This window comes from Penicillium verhagenii (genome assembly GCF_028828195.1).
Source record: "Penicillium verhagenii strain IBT 33310 chromosome Unknown utg000005l_segment0_segment0, whole genome shotgun sequence".
Lineage (NCBI taxonomy): Eukaryota > Fungi > Ascomycota > Eurotiomycetes > Eurotiales > Aspergillaceae > Penicillium > Penicillium verhagenii.
Genome location: NW_026643169.1, coordinates 1,564,715 through 1,587,205, shown reverse-complemented (window position 1 = coordinate 1,587,205; position 22,491 = coordinate 1,564,715). Strand labels below are relative to the sequence as shown.

The window sequence follows — 22,491 nt, the reverse complement described above, 5'->3', positions numbered from 1 at the left end:
GTTTTCAGACAATAATCCTCGATTCATGAAGCTGCGCTGAACACTCAAACGCGACAACGAACAAACGATAAGAAACGCCATTCTGCCACAATTTCCCGCAAACCCCCGAAACAGAAAGCGGTGGACATATTACCGCCCCGTGCAGGAGCTTCCAGTTTTCCCCTTCACAGTTGCCAGCAAGAGCTTCCTCAACTTACAAGCTCAACATGAACGGTGACACGTATTCATCCAGAGGTGAGCCTATCACAATTGACCATCAAGAATCAAGCTAACAAATTGCAGACTCTGGACGTCCCCGCGATTACTACGTAAGTACTAACATCATAAGTGACTTGAATGCGACTAACCCATCGTAGCGCGACGAGCGGCGTGATCGGGGAGAACAAGGAGACCGAGGTGGTCGGGGTGGTGACCGGAGTGAAAGACCTGAGAGAGGAGAGCGACGACGATCGCGATCACCTCACTACGGCCAACGAGGCTCTCGCCGTGAGCCTGAAGCCAATTCCTACTCGTCCAGCCGCGACTACCGTGCCCGTGAGCGCGAAGATCGCTACACAAGCGGCCGAAGAGACGACCGGGAATGGGATCGTGGAGATAGGGGAGACCGTGGAGAACGGGGAGAACGTGGTGGAGACCGTGGCGATCGCCGCCGCCGCCCTGACCGACCCGACTTCGAAGAAAGACCTCGTCCTCGTGGGGACCTCTTTGAGGATCGCCCTCGCCGTGGTGGAGGTGGTGGTATTGGTGGTGGCGGCGATCGAGACCGTCAGGACCGCGGAGACCGTGGCGGTGACAGAAGAGAACGCCGGAGATCCGCATCACCTCCGCAGAGGAAGGAGCCTACACCAGACTTGACCGATATTCCCTCAATTCTGGACCGCAAGCGGCGCCTCACTCAGTGGGATATCAAGCCCCCAGGCTATGAGAATGTAACTGCAGAGCAAGCTAAGCTTTCTGGTATGTTCCCTCTGCCGGGAGCCCCTCGACAACAACCAATGGACCCCAGCCGTCTGCAGGCGTTCATGGACCAGCCTGCTGGTGCCACCGAAAATACCGCCCTGAAGCCATCCAACTCCCGCCAGTCAAAGCGTCTCTTTGTGTACAACCTTCCTCCTGGTTCCACCGGAGATGCCATAATCTCCTTCTTCAACTTACAGTTGAATGGCCTGAATGTGGTCCAGAGCGTCGACCCATGTGTCTCCGCTCAGGTCTCCGAGGATCAAACATTTGCACTTTTGGAATTCAAAACTCCAGCTGATGCTACGGTTGCTCTGGCCTTTGATGGAATTACTATGGCTGAGAGTGGTGACAAGGGTCTGGAAGTCCGTCGACCCAAGGATTACATTGTGCCCAACGGAAGCGCAGACCAGGAATATCAGGAAGGCGTACTACTTAGCGAAGTACCGGACTCACCAAACAAGATTTGCGTTTCCAACATCCCCGCCTACATTCCAGAAGACCCCGTCACAATGTTGCTCAAGTCGTTTGGCGAATTGAAGTCATTTGTCTTGGTCAAGGATGGATCGACTGAAGAATCACGAGTAAGTCACTTTCTTCCGATATCATCTTGTCTATTAGTCCTAACTAACTCCGTTTAGGGAATTGCTTTCTGCGAATACGCTGAAGCTAGCTCGACTCTCATCGCCGTGGAAGGTCTCAATGGCATGGAGCTAGGTGACCGCCACCTCAAGGTCGTCCGTGCTAGTATCGGTACTACACAGGCGGCTGGTCTGGATATGGGTGTTAATGCCATGTCAATGTTTGCCAAGACTACTTCTCAAGATATGGAGACTGGCCGTGTGCTGCAACTCTTGAACATGGTTACTGTCGATGAACTTCTCGACAATGACGACTATGAGGAGATCCTGGAAGATGTTACCGAAGAGTGTGGAAAATACGGAAAGGTTTTGAGCCTTAAAATCCCCCGCCCTAGTGGTGGTAGCCGCAGCTCTTCGGGCGTCGGAAAGATTTTCGTCAAGTTTGATACTGAGCAATCGGCAACCAATGCCTTGAAAGCATTGGCTGGCCGTAAGTTCTCAGACCGAACTGTTGTTGTCTCATACTTTGGAGAGGAGAACTTTGATGTTGATGCTTGGTAATTTTGGAGCGATTCATGATACTTCTATGTGTTTTTTTTTGTCCTTTGTCTTAGTTTTCTCTTTGCTTCCTGCAGAAGGAGTCCAAATGTATCATAGCAGGTAGGCACACAAACCAACATGGTCACGACGGCTTATTACTCCCTTCACGTATTTCAATCGACGCATAGTATTAACTCATCCTGATGCATCTCAACACATGCATGAAAGAACCTAAAACTGATAAGATGAGAAGTGAGAACAACAGAGACGTGGACACACAATGATAGAAACAGACCTAGTTCCAAGATCTATTCTCAGAGGTGATGATGGTATTCTATTAACCTAATAGCTGAACGAAGTGAAGCTATCTATGGGATTCGTGCACGAGATTCAGCAGCTAGGTAACAAAAAAATAGTACTGACTAAGGGTACATAATTGCAGAAATATGTATTCACCTGACATGTAAACATGCAATCACCTGACCCTTCATATATCTGTGACCCCAGTACCAGTTGACAATAGAGTTCCAGGATCCAACATACAATACAGCGCTGCATTCTATATTAAATCCCTGCACTTCCTTCTTCACAACGCTACATTTCATGCACATGTGCTTAATCCTCTGAGCTACATTCTACACTGAGTCCCTGCACTTGCACTGCCCCCCCCCAGTATAGCACTACATTATATGCTGAATCCTCAAACTGCATTCTACGTTAAATCCCTGACCTCTAGGATAATAGGGTCTGGGGGGAACCCCCAGGAAAGATCGTTTACTCCGCTGAATTTACCTCACTTTGTTCAGCACCCTTAATAGCAGCCTTGGGCCAGTATGATGCATTTTGCTACCTACTAGTAGTAGCTAGTCATCGCCGTGACAATGTAGGCGCTTCTTCCATTGAAACATCGAACATGTCTGTACACCAGTACATCCACGTAAAAACGAATGACCAGTAGAGACAAAAGACAAAGGGTACAGGCGATAAATGCGTAAATCACGAAATTTCCCACCCACATCCTGCTTCTTCTTTGTGTATTCCACACCTGCGTCCCTGGATCGTCTTCTTTGGGGCTCGAGGCTTCCTTTCGGCTCGCGTTCGCGGGTTTTCTTTCGGCTTGCCGACGCGGGTTTCTTTCGGCTTGCCGTCGCAGCTTCGTATCATCCCCTTTCGGCTTCGTAACTTGCTCGTTTTGCGTTGCTCGTTTTGCGTTGCGTTTTGTTTCGAGCAACATTTTCGCCGCCCCACGCGAGCACATTTTCCAAAGTAGATAGTAGTATAGCCTCTCGCCCCGAGTTATAAACGCCGCTTTCCTGCGTCATTCTTCTCTTCCTTTTTTCTCCCCGTATCGATCCCTTTCCTCAGTTATTTAAGCTTCAATCTAAATCTCAATCTCCAAAATCTACGACAGTTGCAACTTTTGTCCTTGAGCGAAGGGCTCGCACCGCCATCATGAGCGAGATGAGTGAGTCCGAATACGAGTGGGCTGACGCAGCCCAGAGCCCTAACGACGAAACCGAGTCTGAGGAAAATTGGTCTGCGACAGCCCAGAACGGCCACGACGAGAGCCAGTCTGAGGACAAGTGGTCTGCGGCAGCCCAGGACGGCAACGGAGAGAGCCAGTCCGAGGGCCAGTGGTCTGAGGCAGTCCAAAACGGCATTGGTGAGGACGAGACCGAGGGCCAGTGGGCTGAGGGATCGAACAATGACGACTATGATACAATTAATCAGGCCATGGAAGATGCCTACATCGTATGTACTCATATATCCACTTCCATGCAGTCCCTAACATTCATGTGTTTGTTTGTTTGTTTGTTGAAAGAAAGAATCCATATCAACTAATCAATTCACAGTCTGCTAGCGACACCGCGAACCTCGTCAAAATTGTTCAGGAACTGAGCGCTGAGACTCGAGAATCGCTTAATGATATTGCCGCTAAGAAAGCCGACTTTGATAAAGCCGAACGCCTCTTCCTTGAAGCCGCTGTCACCCTGGACGTCATCGCATCCCAGCTGCGTGAGGCCGAAGTCTCTCGCAATCACTGCGTGACTGTTTTCCTCCGGGCTCGCCGCGTTATTGAAGGTGCTTTTGCCCTCCTGTGCCCCGGTGCTGAGTTTAGAACTCGTGCTCCTTTCTTGATGGCAGACACACCCTCGGGGGCTGAGGGGCAATCGAATGCGGCTGGACGACAGAATGGATCTCCCAATTGAACGATGGGACAACGGAACCAACGGAACGACGGAATGATGGGACGACGGAACGACGGAATGTCGAGTAATTCTTAATGATTTGCTTTTTTATGTTTGAGACTGATGATACGATGTGCCTGTATGTGCCTGAAGTGCACTGCATGATATGGCCTGGGTTTTTTCAATGTCAGAAAAGTTAGAAAACCAAGATTGTCAACCAATACTTGGGGCAAAAAAAATCTCACACAAACATTGAAATCGTGCATCGAAAAGTATTCTATCAAAAAGTCTTTTATTTTAGACATTCATCTTAACAGTAGCTTAATAGAAAGAAAATCTAAATCTTTTGTCTTTTCTATAAAACCAAAACATTTTAAATATTTAAATCATCTCATGCTGAGCAAGACTGAGCAAGAATGCGAGCAGCGGCAGCCTCCGCAATGATCATGATGGTGGCCTGGATGTTACCAGTGGGGAGGTCAGGGTGGATACTGCCATCGACAACGTACTATCACAAGAAATATGTCAGTCCAGGGATTTTCCAAATTATAAGCTAAACAGCTGTGTATGGGAGAGTCAAAACCTACCAGGTTATCCATGCCATACACCTTGGTGTTGATATCAACAACGGAGGTACCGTTCTTGCGGCCATCATCGTTACCAAGCTTGGCAGTGGTAGTGTAGTGCATACCAGGGGACAAGGTAGCAATAATGGAAGAAGCATTAGTGTAAGTCTCCAGCTCGAAACCCGAGTTAGGCTTGTTGAAGTCATCGACGAGTGACTGGATGAAGGAAGTAGCAGCCAGCTTGTCACCAGCAGTGTTCATGTAAGGAGACTTCTCAAAGACAGTCTTCTGGTTCTCATCAATACCCAAAACACCCGACGAGGTGAGACCGTGAGTCATGTAGGTAGTGATATCCAGGACGGAGTCAGCTTCCGGAGCGCAGGAGCCCTGGTAGTAGCGAGTGGTACCGTTGACCTCGTTGGAAGAGAAGAAAGTCAAACGGTGCTTGCCCTGAGTCAAGACACCCTCACGCTTTCCGTAGAGGCTGATATCCTTGCTGTCACTGCCGTTCAGGACGCTAGCGTAGTCGACAATACCGAAGTCGCCATCGGTGTTAGCGAGGATGGTGAAGATGGGGTGGTCCTTGAGACCGACACCGACGGGCAGGTTGATCCAATCCTCCTGCGGGGGGACGGCGATACCAGCCTTCTTGGCCATCTCGATCTGGCGGGCGGGACCAATACCAGAGTTGAACAGGAGACGGGGAGTGCCGAGGGCACCACTGGCCAGAACGACACGACCGCCGGGGGCGATGTTGACGATCTCAGTCTTGCCGGATGCAGTCTGCAGCTCGACACCGGTGACCTGGCTTCCGTCACGCACGACACGAATAACCTTGGTATCCAGGCTCAGGGTGAACTTGCGGCTTCTCTGAGCCAAGGGCAGGTAGGTGCGAACGGGGCCAGCACGGACCTGGTCCTTGATGTTCCATGCGGGGTGGCTGTAGACCTGGTGCTTCTCGTTGGGCTGAGTGATCATGTCGACGGACTTCCAGCCAAGCTTGCTCAGGAAGTTGGAGAGAATGGTGTAAAGGCCCTGGTCGTAGTATTTGCCATCAGCAGAGGGCATGATGGTACCGGGGTTGCGTCTGTACAGTCTCTCAGCAGCAGGCTTGAGATCCTTCCACTTCCAGCCTTCGGGCCAGTTGTTGTTGTCGTCAAAGTCGTGCTCTGGCGGGTGCACGAAGACCATGTAGTTGATTGTCACACCACCACCGAGCACACAGGCAGCATATCCAACGGTATCAGTGCAGAGGTATTCGTCCCACGCGGGGAGAGCACCCACGTCGGCGGACAGACCGGGGAGATCGATGTCGGTCAGGTTGTCGTTCCAGGAGAGGGTTTCGTTGGCGCCAGTTGCGACGGTTGGGCCGGTGCCTTGCTCGAGGAGGAGGACGCTCTTGCCGGCTTCGATAAAGCGCTCAGCGGTGATGATACCGGCGGGACCACCGCCGACAACAATGTAGTCGTATGTGCCATTCTTGAATGTGGTAGCTGATGTCAAGGTTCCAGCAGCTGCCAACAGGGCAGCACGAGAGAACCGCATTTTTGCAGACTATAATATATGAACCTACAGTAAGTAGTAGGTAGCAAATTCTGGTGGAAATCTGAAAACCCTTAGATCTCAGGGGACGCAGATCCTTTTCTACGAAAAAAAATAATAAATAAATATTATTATTATTAGCTTTATAATCTTTAAAATCTTGATCAGTGGCCTGTTGATAAGATTTCTAAGCCCGACCCCCGAATGTGTCAGTGTCAATTGTGTCATAAATCTCTCCTAGTCGTGTGGCTACCTTCCTCGTCTGGTCTAGATCGGCTGACAGCAAAATTGAAAATGCTGAGCAAGCGGCCCTGAGTATGGAATAGATGGATCCCTGAGTGGATTCTTCAAGCCATTTTGGTAGAAAATTTCTAGAAATATACCAGATGCAGAATAGTGCAAACCAAATGATCTTTATAAAGCAAATCCGGTCCACTAAGAAGCCGTGAATCGGGTCCACTGCCAACATTAACGGCTTCCCGAAAGTCCATTTTTCCCCCTTGGACCTTGGACTCCGCCGGGATCCATCTTCAGCCATGTTTCGGACCTGGAAAGCCCATGATACGGGTGGCTTCGGTTGGCTAAAAGCGGAGAATAAATCTCGAAAAGGTAAAGATCACTGGGACTGAGTTTGATTACAGAGACTACTCAGAACATCAGAAGTGCTAAGAAAGTCTGTATTATCTGATTGAGATCAACCGGCTGTTCGTTCACCCGGACTATCCTCGAATCCCATCTTCAAGTGCGAATCCTGAGACCGCCATCAATGACCCTTGAAACTACTGTGAATATGAAAAGTAGTCAATTTAAATACAATCCCTGTCATATCATGGAGAAAAATGTCAAAAAAATAAAATAAAGACATCTGGACGCTCTAGTGTTACTTTCAAAATATACCCCTAGCCACTTGTTTTCGTCATTGACGTTGATCATGATCAACACTCGACTAATATCAAAAAACAGTAATGATCATAGTCTGAGATTCTTGAATCCCAGACTTGGTCGGTAGATACTGATCGGCTTTTTTATCTGATCATCAGCCCCGCTCTTTTGCATAAAGACGGCCTACGTACCGGACGGGGAAGCTACCCTGGATAGAGGGCGAGAAACTAATAATATTTCAACATCAATCGACGGCTTAGGCAAATGCACTCAGGTGCTAAGTGTTAAAGATTAAGGCAGCCCAAGCTTCAGTGAATAGAGCCCCATCCGGGTCGCCGCCAGCTCACGGATGGGGCGTCCAGCTGACCATGGTTCATGGGACAGTCACATCCAGGAACCAAACACGTGCACAAATGTTCTAAAATTAAATCTCGAAGAATCCATGTTCACGGCCTCAGTGGCGGAAGAATTTTAGTTGATTTAGCTACGTGAAGTGGAAGAATTTCAAATTTCCAAGTTCCCTCATGTCACTGAATATATTTTCTACCGATCCCGAGGTCTGGTGCACAAGCCTCCCACCTGGGCATGCTGTTGAATAGTCGTCGAGCCATACCAACGGAGTGATACTGCGGCACAAATATTCAATAGAATGTCAAGCAGCGATCACAAGCTGTAGCTTCTTCTTTTCCATTTGACCTCGAAGGTTGTTAACGAACATTCTATTGACTAACACGTGTAGGCCTTGTGGCAGATTTCATGTAACATACATTTCAGCTCTTTTTGAATCATGCAATGCCGGCTTTTCTAAGGTCGAATAAATCACCAGGTAGAATCATGGCTATGGTCTCTCTTGCATGACATGGAATGATCACACCTAACAAAAATGACATGACAATCCATCACAGATCCAACCAGTACATTTTCATCAGCAATAGGCTCACAGCTCCCGGGTCGTATCTCAAAAGCTAAAGCGCCGTTACGAGCACCTGACCGTTAGAAGTAAATACAGTGATAATAGTGTGTTAATTTCTCATTACTAATCTGAAAGTATGTCTTACAAAGAGACTGATGAGATGGCGCTCGAAGATCATCGATATGATGCCTGAATAATGAGGCATACTTCTCTAAAATCTGGCAAAATCGCTGTCAATCCTCTCAGGCTCTCAGGCTTAGAAACGAGGGGTCACCATTCTAACAGTGAATGACATGCATGATGTGGGGAAGTTGGATCAGATAAAATCCTAAGGTTGAAGCCGTATTCGGTGTGGCGGTTCCGTAACAAGCGTGGGAATCATTCCGATCAACCACATTACGTTCCCGCAAAGCAAATTATGACTCAATTAAACTGTAAGAATACCTTCTATGTCATTCCCCTCAAATTTTGGAAATACTGACGAGTGAGCCCCAATGACGAGGCTGCCCCTCCTGTAGAAACGACCCCGCTCAGGATTAGGAAGGCCTCTCCGACCGATTAGATAGATCCACACCCAAACAGAAAGTGTTTCCGCATAGAGCAAGTGTATACATCTGAACGCCATGTACTTAAAAGACAGAATACTAAACTCCATCAGACTTAATATTTCAAAGACTACTCTTCACCTCAGATCTCCAACCATCACACACCAACATCATCATAATAGCTAACCTCCACGGAATCATGGTGGCCCTGATCACCCCCTTCACCAATGATAAGACCAAGATTGACGAAGCCCGCCTCCAAGCCCACATCGAGTACCTTATCAAGGCCGGTGTGCATGGTCTCGTGCCAGGTGGCAGCACTAGCGAGTTCACAGTCATGATAACCACTGAGCGTAAGTAGCTTACCGAGCTTTATATTAAGTTCGCCGCCGGCTACGTCCCTGTTATTATAGGTATAGGTAGTATATCCTCTACCGAAGCTATTAAACTATCTAAGTATACCGGTAAAGCTAGTGCTACTATTATCCCCGGTGGTGTCTGGGGTGTTGTGAACTTTATTCCTAAGTTGGCTGTTGAGCTTTATAAGGCTATCTCTATTTAGGGTGACTTGAAGTAGGGTTATAAGCTTTGGGCTAAGGCTTAGCCTATTTGCAAGTTCTTGGAGTCATATAACTATACTGCTTCTGTTAAAACTGGTGTTAAGCTTATTAGTTAGTCTATTAGTAGTTTGCGGAAGCTGTTTACTTTGCTTAAGCCTGAACTACGGGCTGAGCTTAAGTAATTGATTGAAAATGCTGGTGTTAAGACTGTTTAAGGATGTATTATTCGGATGAGATGTACTAGGTATATTAGTGACTATATATATCGATGTTCTTCTGCCGATTAGAGATTTCCTATCCTAAATGCCGCCGCTTTAATGAGGGCATACGCTTAGAGTCAAGGCTCACTAGTTACTCAGGGAATGATCAGTGGCATCTATTGTAAACCCAGTCCACACTCAGTCTATACCCAAAAAGGCGCCGGGCCCAAAAATATTGTTTATATATGTACGAATTCCTTCTTGATAGCCTAATTAGTTTTATATACTTAAGGTGCTCTGTAGTCTCGACCCTGAGGGTCGTAAATATAGTGATCCGACCATTAGGTTCCTTATGTGACAAAAGATGCACATTTAAGGTCATGCTTAGGTGTCAATATGCTTAGTCAAATTAATGAAGAGAACATTCAAGTCTGATATTTGAAGGGCCATGGAGTAGCTTGAGGGTAATTTTCCCTTCCTTGCATTGTTCTAAATACAAGCCAATGAGCTACAGCTTTCAAATGAGCGACTCAGTGACGTGATGTTGAAGACGCCGCACCTTCTCCATTCTGGCTTGGTCCAACGTACTTTCCTCTAGTAGATAGAAGCGTATACAGGACTTCAGTCCACTCGTGCCAGGTTCGCACACTCTCTCCATCCCTCTTTGAGTACATACAGATTCATCCTGCAGCCGCAAGAAAAATTTCCAACGGACTGTATGACGATGCCTTTGGAGTGATCTTGTTGTTGAGGCCATGGGATCCCTTTTGCGCATCGTTGGAGATTGCTGTACGTACTTTCCCCTGTCGCCCAAATCCCCCAATGAAGAAAGCGAAGAACAGGATCAAGGACACTCATGCTTGCATGATGTGGCCTGATGGTCAGACTGTCTTACACTCTGAGCAAAATCTGAGGGGGGCGCCCAGCCCAGTAACTTGTTGCTGTGGACCCCGATTTGAGGGAGAGTGACATATTTTTTGGAACCCAGAATCAGTCAACACTGACTGACTTGATGCTTTTTAGACTGTGCCACTGAGACACTTATGGAGTGACCTTGTTTTGAGGCCATGGGATGCTTTGTTCACATTGTCGGAGCTTGCGGTACGTGCTTCCCTGTCGCCCAAATCCCCCAATGAAGAAAGCGAAGAACAGGATCAAGGACACTCATGCTTGCATGATGTGGCCTGATGATCAAACTGTCTTACACTCTGAGCAAAATCTGAGGGGGGCGCCCAGCCCAGTAACTTGTTGCTGTGGACCCCCATTTGAGGGAGAGTGGCATATTTTTTGGAACCCAGAAACAGTTAGCACTGACTGACTTGATGTTTTTTTAGATTGTGTCGCTGAGACATTAGGGGAATGGACTGGGAAACCTGCCTTCGGTCGAGACAGCACATGGACCACATGGAAATGGAGGTCAGTTCAAGGGATTGTCTCGGTTGCTGGGCACCACTATAGCTGACCTTTCCCCGCAAGTTGTACAGTAAGCGGCGAACTGCACAATCTGACCGACGACCAGGCGAATATCAGCTGCCAACATGCAGAATGCGGTGTTCCGGAATCTGGTGAATGGGGAGCGATCATTGCTGTCTCGGGAGTCCACAAAACAGTTTTGATGGGACGCCTGTCTTTATGGTATCCACCACGCGGACACTGCGATCTACTCCGTCTGCTGAAGGCATCTCGAGACGGCACGCGAGTTCCCGATGCAGTCCAAAGTAGGATGAGGTCCGAGACGATGTTTGAGACGAGGCACAAAATGCCCCGACGGGCCTTGATGAAGTGTTGAAGGAATCGGCTTACGGTAGGGATACGGCGAGGTTCCTGTTGGCTTATGGCTGAACAGACACGAGGAATCGAGTCTACGAGGGAAAGGAGGGCAAGAACGCAATGCAGTAGTATTGAGTGGTGCGAAGAAAGAAAGAAGAAGAGAAGGAAGAGAAGAGCTATCTACAGGGAGATGGAGTGAGAGTACAGATCATGTGATCAAACAATGGCCACCTTCAAGGCCTACTACCCGGTATCCCCCTTGAGGGTTGGCAAGCAGACATGATACGAATTGGAAGATGAGGGTTGAATTGGACAGAAAATTATTATAGTACTCACATGTAGCCACCAGCTATCTATGATATTCACACTCGTGGATTTGTATTTCTCATTACCACCTCTCTCTGCTCTCATGTCCCGTACTGCTAGGGCGATCACGTCACAATAGAAACTGGGAGGGGATGGTAGGGAGTAGGAAAAACACTGTAGGGGCAATGTTGAAAACCAAAGAAGGGCGTTTTATCATGGAAAACAAGACGAAGTACGATATGGACTCAGAAAGTACCCGAGGGTATGCGTTGTGATCATGATTTTCCGCCTCGTGCCTCTCGGAACGGTGGTAAATTCTAACACTTAAGCATATTCATCACTGTCCAAAGAGAAACTGTACACTCTGAGCGCGAGGAACAGGATCATGGGGAGAAGAAGAGAAAGAAGTAAGTCGGTCAGAGTGAAATAGTAAGAGTCACGTATGTATCCCGTTTAGGTCTAGCTCCTGCATACTTAGGGAGATTAGTCATTCATCCTTGGCCACAAATTGCCTATGTACATACATCTGTCTGTACTCGTTCCTTGTTAAGACCTATGTACTAGCTGGCTAATTCTCGCATTATGGCTTACCTGGATTTTCATATCATGTTGCCCGTTAGATCAATAATATGCCGGGTCCTTGAAACACTCGCAGTCACACATTGGGTGCAACATGTGTGGATCCTAATAATTTCCAAGGTTCTTTTGCAGAAAGTTTCATAGAACCCCGTGAACCCCGCTAATCACCCTCCAAAAAAGTCTCAAGCACTTGCCGTGGTTTTATTTCAACATTGAATAATTTATTTTGGGTAGCCCAGGCATATACTCGTTCATTGTCGGCACATGTGCAGACATAGAGGCATTACTATACACATTCAACGCTTTACATAGTTTATCCGCTACTTCCCCTCCCATCCCCACGCCAATTTCAACGATTCTTGTACACTCAAGGTGGGATAGGCATGCTGATCTTCCAACTGAACCAAAACCCCAAGCAACGCCTCCTGTTCAAATCGATCCGTGAACCGATCCCCACACAGCCCGATTGCAGCAGACGCCGTCACCAAGCCAGGAGGACTATGTTCATTAGAAAGCGCAATCCCACACAGCCTGATAACAATCGACCGCACTTTTTCATCCATGGCCTTCATTGCCGTACGCTGCCCTGGACCCAAACGGGGCAACTTGGGATCATAGACTGTGAGCAGAATGCGTGCGAGCTCGAGGAATTGGAGGCCTACAACGTGGCAATTATTCAGGTACCACAATTTGGGAAATACCTCGCCACGTGAACGATCGGGTTCCCGTGAGTAGATGGGATGGAAACTGGGCGGGCCCAGTTCAATCCACAAAGTTTCAAATGCGACCAGTTCCTCGTGGCGTGCGATGCGCATGTCCGTTGCTGTTCCAGGCTGGTGGAGAATGTCCCGGCTTGGCTGATGTTGGTCTCCCGATAGATCTTCCTCTGATCCGTAACAATATTGTAGAACGTCGGCGCAGTGAATTACTAGTCGATCTGCCCAGACATAGTCGTCGGCTGGCTCAAAGGTTCGGTATGGCTCGCAGGGTTCTAGTGGAAGTCGGAAGCTTCGTTGTTTGCTAAATGCGGTGGTGATTTCTTGGCGCAGGGCAATCCAGTAAGCTGCATGGCGCAGCCCATATCCAGATACTGCAGGTATTATCTGGGAATTCAGAAATATTCGGATTCCTCGAAGTGCACTCTCAGTATCCTCACCCATGGACGGGACTGACAATATCAATTAGCGGCAGATACGAATATCTCAAGCAGGATAGACTTACAGTCCACCTCTTCATAGAAGCGTAGAATTACAGCGGCAGCAAGTAAATTTTCATTTTGGGCTTCCCGTGAGTGGTCTGAAATGGAGACAAGATGCGCTATACATTCGTTGTGGTAGTGTATGGCTGTTTCCGACGTCAAATTTGGAAGCGCTTTGCCTCCATAGTAAACTTGATTTCCACGCCAGTATTTTTTGATCCGGCTCAGGTGTCTGGCAGACGCAGTATATATGGCATTGAGTAAAGGTGGACAGGTAAGAGCTCGTAAAGGCACGGTACAAGCAAAATGTCTCTCCCCATCGCAAAGATCGAACTATACACTATTAGTGGCATAATCGCTCGAAACCTGCCGATGTACACATACCCAGGGTGCAAGCTCAACAATAAAATATCGCAAAAGACATGCTTCATGTTCCTCTAGATACGGCGGTTGGCCATTAGAGGGATTGGCAAATTCCCTGGGCCCTAAAGGGGAATAGCTGCTAAGAGAGAGATGAGGAGACGCCGACACTGAATGACTTTCCAGAGAAAGCTGTAAGGCGGATGGCGAGTAGCTTGGTATCAAATTACTATCGAGCCCGCGCGGTGAGACGAATGAATATGTTTGGGCTGTTTCGGAATTAGAAGGCTCGGCAAGACTCCGATTCTCAGAAGCCACACTTCGGCGTCTTTCCGATACCAAGGGTGATGTAGATGCAGGAGGAAGATCCGAGCAATAATGCTGAGCTATATCAGCAGTCTCATCAACATACTCGTAGTCCACTAGTCATCGGGTCAGTAAACGCAGCGGTCGGCAATCTCATACCACGAGAGACTTTGGTACGAGTTGCAGCAAGGCAATGGAACTCTTCATACCGTGCCCGGCTGGTAACCAGGGTTGATCATCTGCAAAGTCATACAGGGCACTGGCACTAGAGCCATGCCTAAACTCCGAAGAAATAGCCTGCCACACGCAGGAAGAACCTGTGCGCTCGCATCGTTGACATTTCGGCTTTTGTTCATCGCCTAACTGAAATCAATGCTCGGCACTTTAAGAGACCCTGGAAATAGAAAGCACTCACACTTTACATGACGGGCTAGCACATATTAGTCAGTCAGTCCATGTCCCTCGTTTCATTGCATGTCACTCACTGCGGCATTCCTGACTATACAACTTAGTGATTGTCACTGTATTTTGAAGGTGGGGTCACTCACCAGGGAATAGCCTTGTTCCGCATATTTTTTGTATGGGGTATAGAGTCGCTGGGGTTGAAAGTATCAGAACATTAACAGGGAGATTTCCATTTTAGAAATAGAGGAAAGAGTCGCCGGGCATCTCCACATGCAGTTGCGGGGGTTGAAAACTGGGGTTGTTCAAATGTTGTGGATGTGTGTCATTGGTTGAGGAAATCGGAGGACTTTCCCTTTTCAAATCAACTCGTAGGCTGCTTCGTGGGTCTTTCCTTATTTGCAAATTTATTCCAATGGTTCTTTCCCGAAATAGCAAATGACGCTGGTCTGGGGAGCCCAAAGTGCGGGGAAAGTGGAGGTGGAAGTTAACGTGGAGTCGAACTTGCTAAGGAAATCATCGCCGTCAAACTACTCAATCCAGAGGAAAGCTGGCCAGGTGTTGACATGGATTCGAAAACACCTTGGGAGAATCACTCCATCACAGCTATATATAGCTATCTCCGAAATGTCATCGTTCTCTTTTTTATTTACTTTCTACAGTATTATTCTCTATCACCCAATTCCTCCTCTGCACAATGACTGAAAAGCTTCAAGTCGCCGTCGCTGGTATCGGCCGTATGGGTAAGAATTTCCCCCGCATCCATCTTTGAATTGATGAGAATTGAGCACTTCAGCTCAGCTCTTTTCCAAGTCAAGCTCAAGTTCTAAATGTCTATATTCTAGGGATGCGCCATGCTCGTCACTTTGCAACTCTGACCCCCCGTGCCGAACTCATCGCCGTCTGCTCACCCGTGCAAGCCGAGCTAGACGCTGCAAAGAGCGAGTTCAAGGGCGTGCGAACCTACCTCGACTACGAGGAGATGCTGTCTCAAGAGAAATCTCTACAAGCTGTCGTCGTTGCCAGCGCCACTACCGTCCACGCCGAACAGGCAATCAAGGCCATTGAGCGGGGATTACACGTTCTCTGCGAGAAGCCCATCAGTACCAGTCCGGAGATTGTAAGTTCAACCTTGAAAAAGACAGACTTCCGACCCCATGACATGAACTTTTTTTCCTAATATCAATCATCGCATCTAGTCCCAATCAGTCGTCGACGCCTACAAATCCTCCATCCAGAAATTCCCCAACCAAAAAGTAATCTGCGGATTCTCTCGTCGCTTCGACGCCTCATACCGTGATGCACACCGACGCATGGCATCCGGCGACATCGGGACCCCGTCCGTCTTCCGCTCACAGACATGCGACAAGCTCGACCCCAGCGGATTCTTCGTTGCCTACGCCGAGTTCTCGGGCGGTATTTTTGTGGACTGCTCAATCCACGATATCGATCTTGCACTCTGGTTCTTTGGCGAGGAGAGCAAAGTGAAGAGTGTGACTGCCATCGGTATCACAGCTGTACAGCCCGATCTGCGCAAGCACAACGATCGTGATAATGCGTTGGGAATTATTGAATTTTATGTAAGACCCTTGCTTCCCGTCCGAGCCCCTGCCAAAAAAAAAGCGACCCCATTACTAATATTGAGAAAAGGGAGGTAAAATCGCCCAGCTCTATTGCTCACGCATGATGGCTGCCGGCCAAGAAGACTGCACCGAAGTCTACGGCACAAACGGGAAGATCGCAATCAACACGCAGCCTCAGCTCAACCTCGTGAACCTATACGAGTCCACTGGTATCCGACGCGAGATTCCATCTGATTACTATGGCCGATTCCGAGAGGCGTTTATCACTGAGGCTAATGAGTTTACTGCTTCTTGTTTGGACAACACCGTGCCACCGCTGCGTTTGGACTCGGCGGTCAGAGCTGTGACTATTGGATGTGCATTGCAAGAGTCCCTGATCAGTGGCAAGAAAATTGAGTTTGAAGAGAATGGACAGAGAGCGAAGCTATAAATGTTTGAGAAATTTATATAGTGATAATAGATGGGTGATTTGTTCCAAGTTTGACATTCTGGTGATGCATTGCCGATGTTCCGTAGGGACAAGCAGATGGTTAGTTATTAGAAACAGCCAAGATAGAACAGCAAAACCAGAGTAAAGATCCCCAGCATCAGGGGAACCTACATGCAGTAACGAGATTTTGTACCTACCAGGGCCATCATCGCGTTTGGCGAAGGTGAATTAAAAACAAAAAAAGAAAGGCAAATGGCGGGTTCGAACCCGGGTTGTATTGGTTACTACCGAGGTACGTTCTGAAAGCGTCATATGCATCAGTCGAGAAATCAATACTCCACCATTTTCTTATTTTACACCACGATGGATTGTCGGATTGAGCTCAAATAAAGCGGAAATTCAAATTCAGCGTGGTCAATTATATAAAAATGGCAAACATCAAGCCCAGAGGGACCCCCCCTCTGGCGGGTGCACGCCGCGGGGGGGAGATCTGCTCTGGGGGATGTTTCCCTGTGTAACCGACACCTTCCCCAAAGGTCCAGACGGCTAACCTCTTGGGGGGAATTGTGCACATGTGGGAGGGCTTTGCCACTCGACCACACGGATGCCGGTTGATGAAAGAACACCTGAATTGTTCCTGTTGACCCTAGCACTTTTATTAACCTTTTCTCCTAGTTAGGAGTCAGGACTAGTACTGTCTTGAGTCTCTGGCGTCATTTTCAATTATAGTAGATACTCAGCACCATGACTGATCATGCTTAACAGCCAAAGAGCTTTCCTATTTTCCTTTTCACTCATCAATATCAATGTATCAATTTATATGAAATTCATATATAATCAAGTGTATGAAACAAATCCAAATGTCCAGATGAGTCGAAGCTTCATCTTTCTATCTAATCCACATATTTACCCAATCTTCACATTCAACTCCTGCAAATCCTCATCCTTCGAACTAGATCCAACATAAAAGGTATAGTCCCCCTTTTCCAACGTCCACTCCATATTCAGATAATACCCCAATTCCTTCTGCGGAACCACAAAGGTAACCACCTCCGACTGACCAGCCTCGATCTCAACCTTGGAAAATCGAATAAGCCGCTTAACCGGCAACTCGATAGTCGACAAGCTCTGCCTAAAGTAAACCTGCACAACCTCCTTCCCAGCCACACTGCCCGTATTCGTCACCTTGACCGAAACCTCAAAGGCCACATCTCCTGCCTCAGTTCTACCGTCCTTAACCTCAACCCCAGACATATTGAACTTCGCATAGCCAAGCCCAAATCCAAAAGCCATCGGGGGCTCAATCGTCACAGCCGGGAACTGCCAAGCAGTCGACCCGTAAATCGCACTTCCGGCATCTCCTCCGTTGTTATCTGACGGTAGCCAGTTATATGCGATGGGGAACGCACCGTTCGCCTGGGGGATACTGATGGGAAGTTTGGCGCTGGGGTTGACTTTTCCGGACAGGATCTCGACAACCGAGTCTGCGGTGTATTCGCCTGCCAGGAAGGTATGCAAGATTGCGTTTGCGCGGAGAGTGGAGTTATTCAGAACGAACGCTTGTCCGCCGCTGAGGACGAGGATCGTAGGAACGCCCGTGTCCAGGATCTCATCGATAAGTTCTTGTTGGAGGCCCGGGAAGCCTAGGTCCCCGTGTGTATAGAACTCTCCGTCTGTGCGTTTGCCATCGAGCGGGTCGCTTGGGTAGACGGATAAAGAGCCTACGGAGAGGATGGCCAGATCGGCGGATTTGGCTGCTTTGACTGCGCGCGGGATCCCGGTGCGGTTTGTCCGGTCGAGGAAGTCGACGGCTGGCTCGTGGATGATGTTTTGGGGGCCCAGGGCGAGTTGGAGGCTTTGGAGGAGGGAGTTGCCGTGAGTGGTGTCGTCTGTACTGTGGGGTGCGTAGGAGCCCGGATCAATGATTGAGGCGTATGGTCCGATTACGGCGACAGTGCGGGATGTGTTGCTCTTCAGTGGGAGAGTGCCGTCATTCTGGAGCAGGACGATGGATTCTCGGGAGATATTGCGGGCCGCTTCGAGGTGGGCTGGGGCACGCAGGATCTTGGTCGCGTTTCCAACTGATGGGAGCGGCAAATCGAAGAGACCAAGGTTGAATTTGAGCTCGAGGATTTTGAAAGTCGCATTTGAGACCAGCGCTGTGATCTCTGCGTCGCTAGTCACATTTACCAGCGTCTGTGTGGCAGATTCTTCTCCTGGTGATAGTTCCATCTGCATGCCTGCCTTGACGGCCAAGATAGCAGCATCTTGAGAAGTTTCAGCGATTCTGAACTCCCGCGACAGGTCATTCAGTGCACCAGCGTCAGACATGATAATCCCGTCAAAGTTAAGATCCTCTCGAAGGACACGTTGGAGCATGAACTTGTTCGCAGACATAGGAACACGATCAAGGCTAGCATATGAAGCCATCAGCGAGGCAGGGTTTCCCTCGGAGATAATCTTGATGAAAGGGGGTAACATATCGTTGTAGATGTGATTGATTCCCCCATATTGATGCGCCGTGTTGACACCTCCAGTCTCCCAGCCGTAAACAAAATGCTTTATTGTGGCCGCAACCTTCATAAATCCATTCTCATCTTTTTCTTGCATGGTCTTGACGTATTTCAACCCAAATTCTCCATTCATATACGGATCCTCGCCGTAGCTAGTAAATCACTGGATCAGTATGCCTGTCTGACTGGCAAAAGTTGATACCGAATCTTATATCAGGAACTCACGTTTCACCAACCCGGCCATAACGGGGATCTGTCACGACATCCAATTCCGGTGATAGAACCCAATTAATACCGATTGCTTTGCACTCTTCCCGGATGGAGGCGATGACCTCTCCATACAGCGGCACATTGAACGATGATGCCATGGACAAAGTAGCAGGAAACAAGGTCCCGTTGAACAAATAGATCCCATTGATCGAGTCCGTGACAAGAACGTAGGGAATACCAAGACCTGCAGATGTCTGGTTTTCACGAAGCTCGTTCACCAGCTGTAGCGCAGGAATCGCAGGATTGAATTGATTACCGTATCCTGAAGTTTGTATGAATTGGATTAGCGAGATTTGATTTGATTGAGGGGAGACAATGTTAGAAGTCAAATACCTATATTTCCATCTTGTGCTGCATTGAAGATGTCGAACTTTGTCTTGTTGAAGGTCATGTTCTCGCCAAGTATCTGGCGAACACCGCCAAGTTGTTTCACCTTTTCTGTCCAGGACATTCGTGAAAGGAGGTCTTCGGCTCGTTGAGAGGATGTACAGGTGTTATCCTTATAGATCTCTCCATTTTTACCGCAAGTCGCCGTACTTTGGACATTTCTTGGGGAAAACGTTAATAAAACAGCCGCATAGTCGAGTAACCTCATGGTGTCAAAACGAAAGGGAACAAAGTCACGAGAATTGATGTGTGCTTTTTTTTTTGAGACTCAAACTATTAAGTACAATACACAATTTATAAGGAAATATCTATATGGAAAAGAACCCATAGTGTCATGACGTGATATGGTACTATGATGAGGGGGATACTTGGGCAGCCTATAGTGATAGCAAGAAACCGAGTCCCGCCGACTGCCGCTATAAACAGCACGGACACGTTTTACGCAACATACTCGATGTATGTATAGTTGAGAGGGATTTAGGAATGATCCTCAAGCTTAGCTAGCCTCTCTAGGCGGTCCTCGGGTTGTCAATTTAGGCAATATTCTACTTGAGCTGGTTGGCACATGCATATGTGCAAAAGACAACATTGAACTGGTATAACATTGAAACCAACTACAAAAGTGTTATGGTACCTTGTACCAGGTATATGCTCTTACAAGCCATTAGAGGCATACTCTTTGATTATGAGCCCTGGAGCGATAGGAGCCATCTCTTATACCCGTACAGGTTCCACGGTTATTGACTATAAAGAAGATGCCGAAGCGCTGCAATTGAACTAACACACGGACAGACGGTAAAAGGACCAAATGCCCGGAGAATAAAAAAAAAGAAATTAACCAGAAAAATGAGCGGGTAATAGGGCACACAGAAAGCGGGCAAGAACAAGAGATGGCGTAGCAAAAAAGTACATCACAAGAAGTTAATAAAAAAGAAAAGGTCTTAAGCAAACCCCTGCGGATCGTATTATTCAAAACCATTCTTCTTTTTTTTTGCGATGCGTGGGCCCATCCAGTGGAAGATAAAATAGAACAGCGCGTCAAGGAGAGAAAGAGGGAGTGTGATGTGTGTGACAGTGAGACAATAAGGAAAATGATAACTTCAGAGAGCGGGAGAGTTGGGGGTTGGATGGGGGAATCAGCGGGCGTCAGTGACAGGCATGAGAGTTTTAACGAAGGGAGAAACCCTTGCGCTTGCCTCCCTTTTCTTCGATGGGTCGGCCGCTCTCGAGGCGGGTTTTCTTTTCGTCTAGCTCCTGGCGCTGCCGGTCGAGCTGGTCCTTCATCTCGCGGTGTCGGGCATAGAGTTCGTCTTCGCTCTGTTTGAGCTTGCTTTCCTTCTCGGAAACCTTTTGCTGGAAGACCATCTTCATCTCGGCCTCCATCTTGGATAGCTTCTGCTCGTGTAGGTTGCGCTCCTCCTCCTGCTTGACCGCAGGGTTGACCTCCTTGAACACGCTCGGGTCCTGGGCAACACCCATCTGGGTGAGCTTGTCCGAGCGGTAGTTCTCGTATAGGAAGTTGTTGGTGTGCTCCTTGAGCTCCTCCATGTGGGTACGGATCAACATCTGGCGCAACTTGACAAAGTCACAGTGCTCCTCGTTGTCGACCTCAATGATACCCCAGGGGTAGCTACGGCCACGCACGCGACGGCCGTCAGCAGCGCTGACCTCGGAGTTGGCACCAACAACGGCGAACGGCACCTTGGACATAATCTCGTTGTTCTCGGCAATGGTCTCTTCGTCATCAAGCTCATAGCGGGGGCCCTCGAAGATCTGGATGGAGTGGTGGGTGATATCGGCAAGGATCTATAAAATTGTCAGAAATTCATGTGTCAAACACTTCTATTCCAACTAATCCAGAAAGAAACGTACGCGCTCCTTGAACAGGGCGACCTCCTCGTCGGTCAGGGTATCAGCCTTGGCGATGACCGGGATCAGGTTAACCTTGGTGTGCAGGCGGCGCATCACCTCGATATCGAGAGGCTTCAGGGAGTGACCAGTGGGTTGAATGAAGTAGACGCAGGCGTGAATGCGGTTGTCGACAATGTTGCTGCGGTTGACCTTGTTCTCGGCCTCCAGGTATGTGTCGTAGCGCTGCTCGATGTTCTCGACAATTGGGCGCCACGAGTCGTCGTTGTTGACAAAGTCACCGAATCCGGGGGTATCAACGACGGTCAAGCGGAGACGAACACCGTTCTCCTCGATATCGGCGCTGGTTGACTGGATGGACACGGTCTTGGGGATGATGTCGGCATTGGGGCCAGTGCGCTCCTTGGGGGGGTACAGAGAAGTGTTGAACAGGGTGTTGACAAGGGTTGACTTTCCGAGACCGGATTCACCTTGATTGATGTTAGTGATTCTCTTGCCGACTTCGAATTCTCGAGTTGGATTTGTTCACGTACCGACCACCATAACATTGAAGTTGAAACCCTTGCGGACACTCTTGCGGTGCCACTGGTTGGGCAGGTTGGCGAATCCAACGTAACCGGTAAGCTTGCGGCGGACGACGTTCTTCATATCGGTCGCGGCCTGAGCGGCGGCCTTGGGATCGCGGGAGGTGACGGTCTGGGCAATACCCTGACCCATCGGGTTGCTGCGCTCGACGAACGGCGACTCCTTGCCGCTGCTGGGCGTGGGAGAGTCGAGGGCCGCAATGGGGGAACCATTCGCAGGTGGTGGCGAAGCTAAACACGATCTATCAGTCCTCGCTTCGATGGATTGGGAGAGCTCTTTTGAAAGCGATGGCGGGCTCCGCCTTCGGGGGGCCGCTTACACATGGTGAATGATTAGGCAAACGATTATAGGGGAGAATGGCAACAATAAAAGAACCCCTAAGGACAAAATCAAATCATTAGCAACTGCATTGATATTCTAGTGGGGTTCCATTGAGACTGGGGAAAGGATGGGAAAAA

At 48.5% G+C, this 22,491-nt stretch overlaps 8 protein-coding genes across 8 annotated transcripts; 4 read left to right on the top strand and 4 right to left on the bottom strand.

Moving 5' to 3' along the window:
* Positions 1-206: 206 nt before the first annotated feature.
* On the top strand, positions 207-2,099 carry N7466_004142 (splicing factor u2af large subunit; the record flags this gene model as incomplete). Its single annotated transcript, XM_057163539.1, has 4 exons — positions 207-234; positions 283-308; positions 357-1,541; positions 1,599-2,099. 4 exons carry the CDS (start codon positions 207-209, stop codon positions 2,097-2,099), a joined length of 1,740 nt encoding a protein of 579 aa, XP_057022220.1.
* Positions 2,100-3,530: 1,431 nt separating this feature from the next.
* N7466_004141 (uncharacterized protein) lies at positions 3,531-4,288 on the top strand (the record flags this gene model as incomplete). Its single annotated transcript, XM_057163538.1, has 2 exons — positions 3,531-3,830; positions 3,932-4,288. The coding sequence occupies 2 exons, from the start codon at positions 3,531-3,533 to the stop codon at positions 4,286-4,288; spliced, it is 657 nt and encodes a 218-aa protein (XP_057022219.1).
* Positions 4,289-4,658: 370 nt separating this feature from the next.
* N7466_004140 (putative cellobiose dehydrogenase) lies at positions 4,659-6,378 on the bottom strand (the record flags this gene model as incomplete). Its single annotated transcript, XM_057163537.1, has 2 exons — positions 4,659-4,775; positions 4,855-6,378. 2 exons carry the CDS (start codon positions 6,376-6,378, stop codon positions 4,659-4,661), a joined length of 1,641 nt encoding a protein of 546 aa, XP_057022218.1.
* A 2,536-nt stretch (positions 6,379-8,914) lies between these two features.
* N7466_004139 (dihydrodipicolinate synthase family protein) lies at positions 8,915-9,277 on the top strand (the record flags this gene model as incomplete). The annotated part of the gene is made up of 2 exons (XM_057163536.1): positions 8,915-9,068; positions 9,129-9,277. The coding sequence occupies 2 exons, from the start codon at positions 8,915-8,917 to the stop codon at positions 9,275-9,277; spliced, it is 303 nt and encodes a 100-aa protein (XP_057022217.1).
* Positions 9,278-12,450: 3,173 nt separating this feature from the next.
* N7466_004138 (Zn(II)2Cys6 transcription factor domain-containing protein) lies at positions 12,451-14,565 on the bottom strand (the record flags this gene model as incomplete). The annotated part of the gene is made up of 7 exons (XM_057163535.1): positions 12,451-13,298; positions 13,352-13,661; positions 13,713-14,110; positions 14,204-14,353; positions 14,410-14,424; positions 14,480-14,493; positions 14,543-14,565. 7 exons carry the CDS (start codon positions 14,563-14,565, stop codon positions 12,451-12,453), a joined length of 1,758 nt encoding a protein of 585 aa, XP_057022216.1.
* Positions 14,566-15,093: 528 nt separating this feature from the next.
* N7466_004137 (uncharacterized protein) lies at positions 15,094-16,409 on the top strand (the record flags this gene model as incomplete). The annotated part of the gene is made up of 4 exons (XM_057163534.1): positions 15,094-15,139; positions 15,242-15,516; positions 15,596-15,976; positions 16,047-16,409. 4 exons carry the CDS (start codon positions 15,094-15,096, stop codon positions 16,407-16,409), a joined length of 1,065 nt encoding a protein of 354 aa, XP_057022215.1.
* Positions 16,410-17,315: 906 nt separating this feature from the next.
* On the bottom strand, positions 17,316-19,643 carry N7466_004136 (uncharacterized protein; the record flags this gene model as incomplete). The annotated part of the gene is made up of 3 exons (XM_057163533.1): positions 17,316-19,074; positions 19,148-19,454; positions 19,526-19,643. The coding sequence occupies 3 exons, from the start codon at positions 19,641-19,643 to the stop codon at positions 17,316-17,318; spliced, it is 2,184 nt and encodes a 727-aa protein (XP_057022214.1).
* Positions 19,644-20,746: 1,103 nt separating this feature from the next.
* On the bottom strand, positions 20,747-22,356 carry aspB (septin AspB; the record flags this gene model as incomplete). Its single annotated transcript, XM_057163532.1, has 4 exons — positions 20,747-21,385; positions 21,452-21,918; positions 21,982-22,263; positions 22,353-22,356. The coding sequence occupies 4 exons, from the start codon at positions 22,354-22,356 to the stop codon at positions 20,747-20,749; spliced, it is 1,392 nt and encodes a 463-aa protein (XP_057022213.1).
* Between the last annotated feature and the right edge of the window lie 135 nt (positions 22,357-22,491).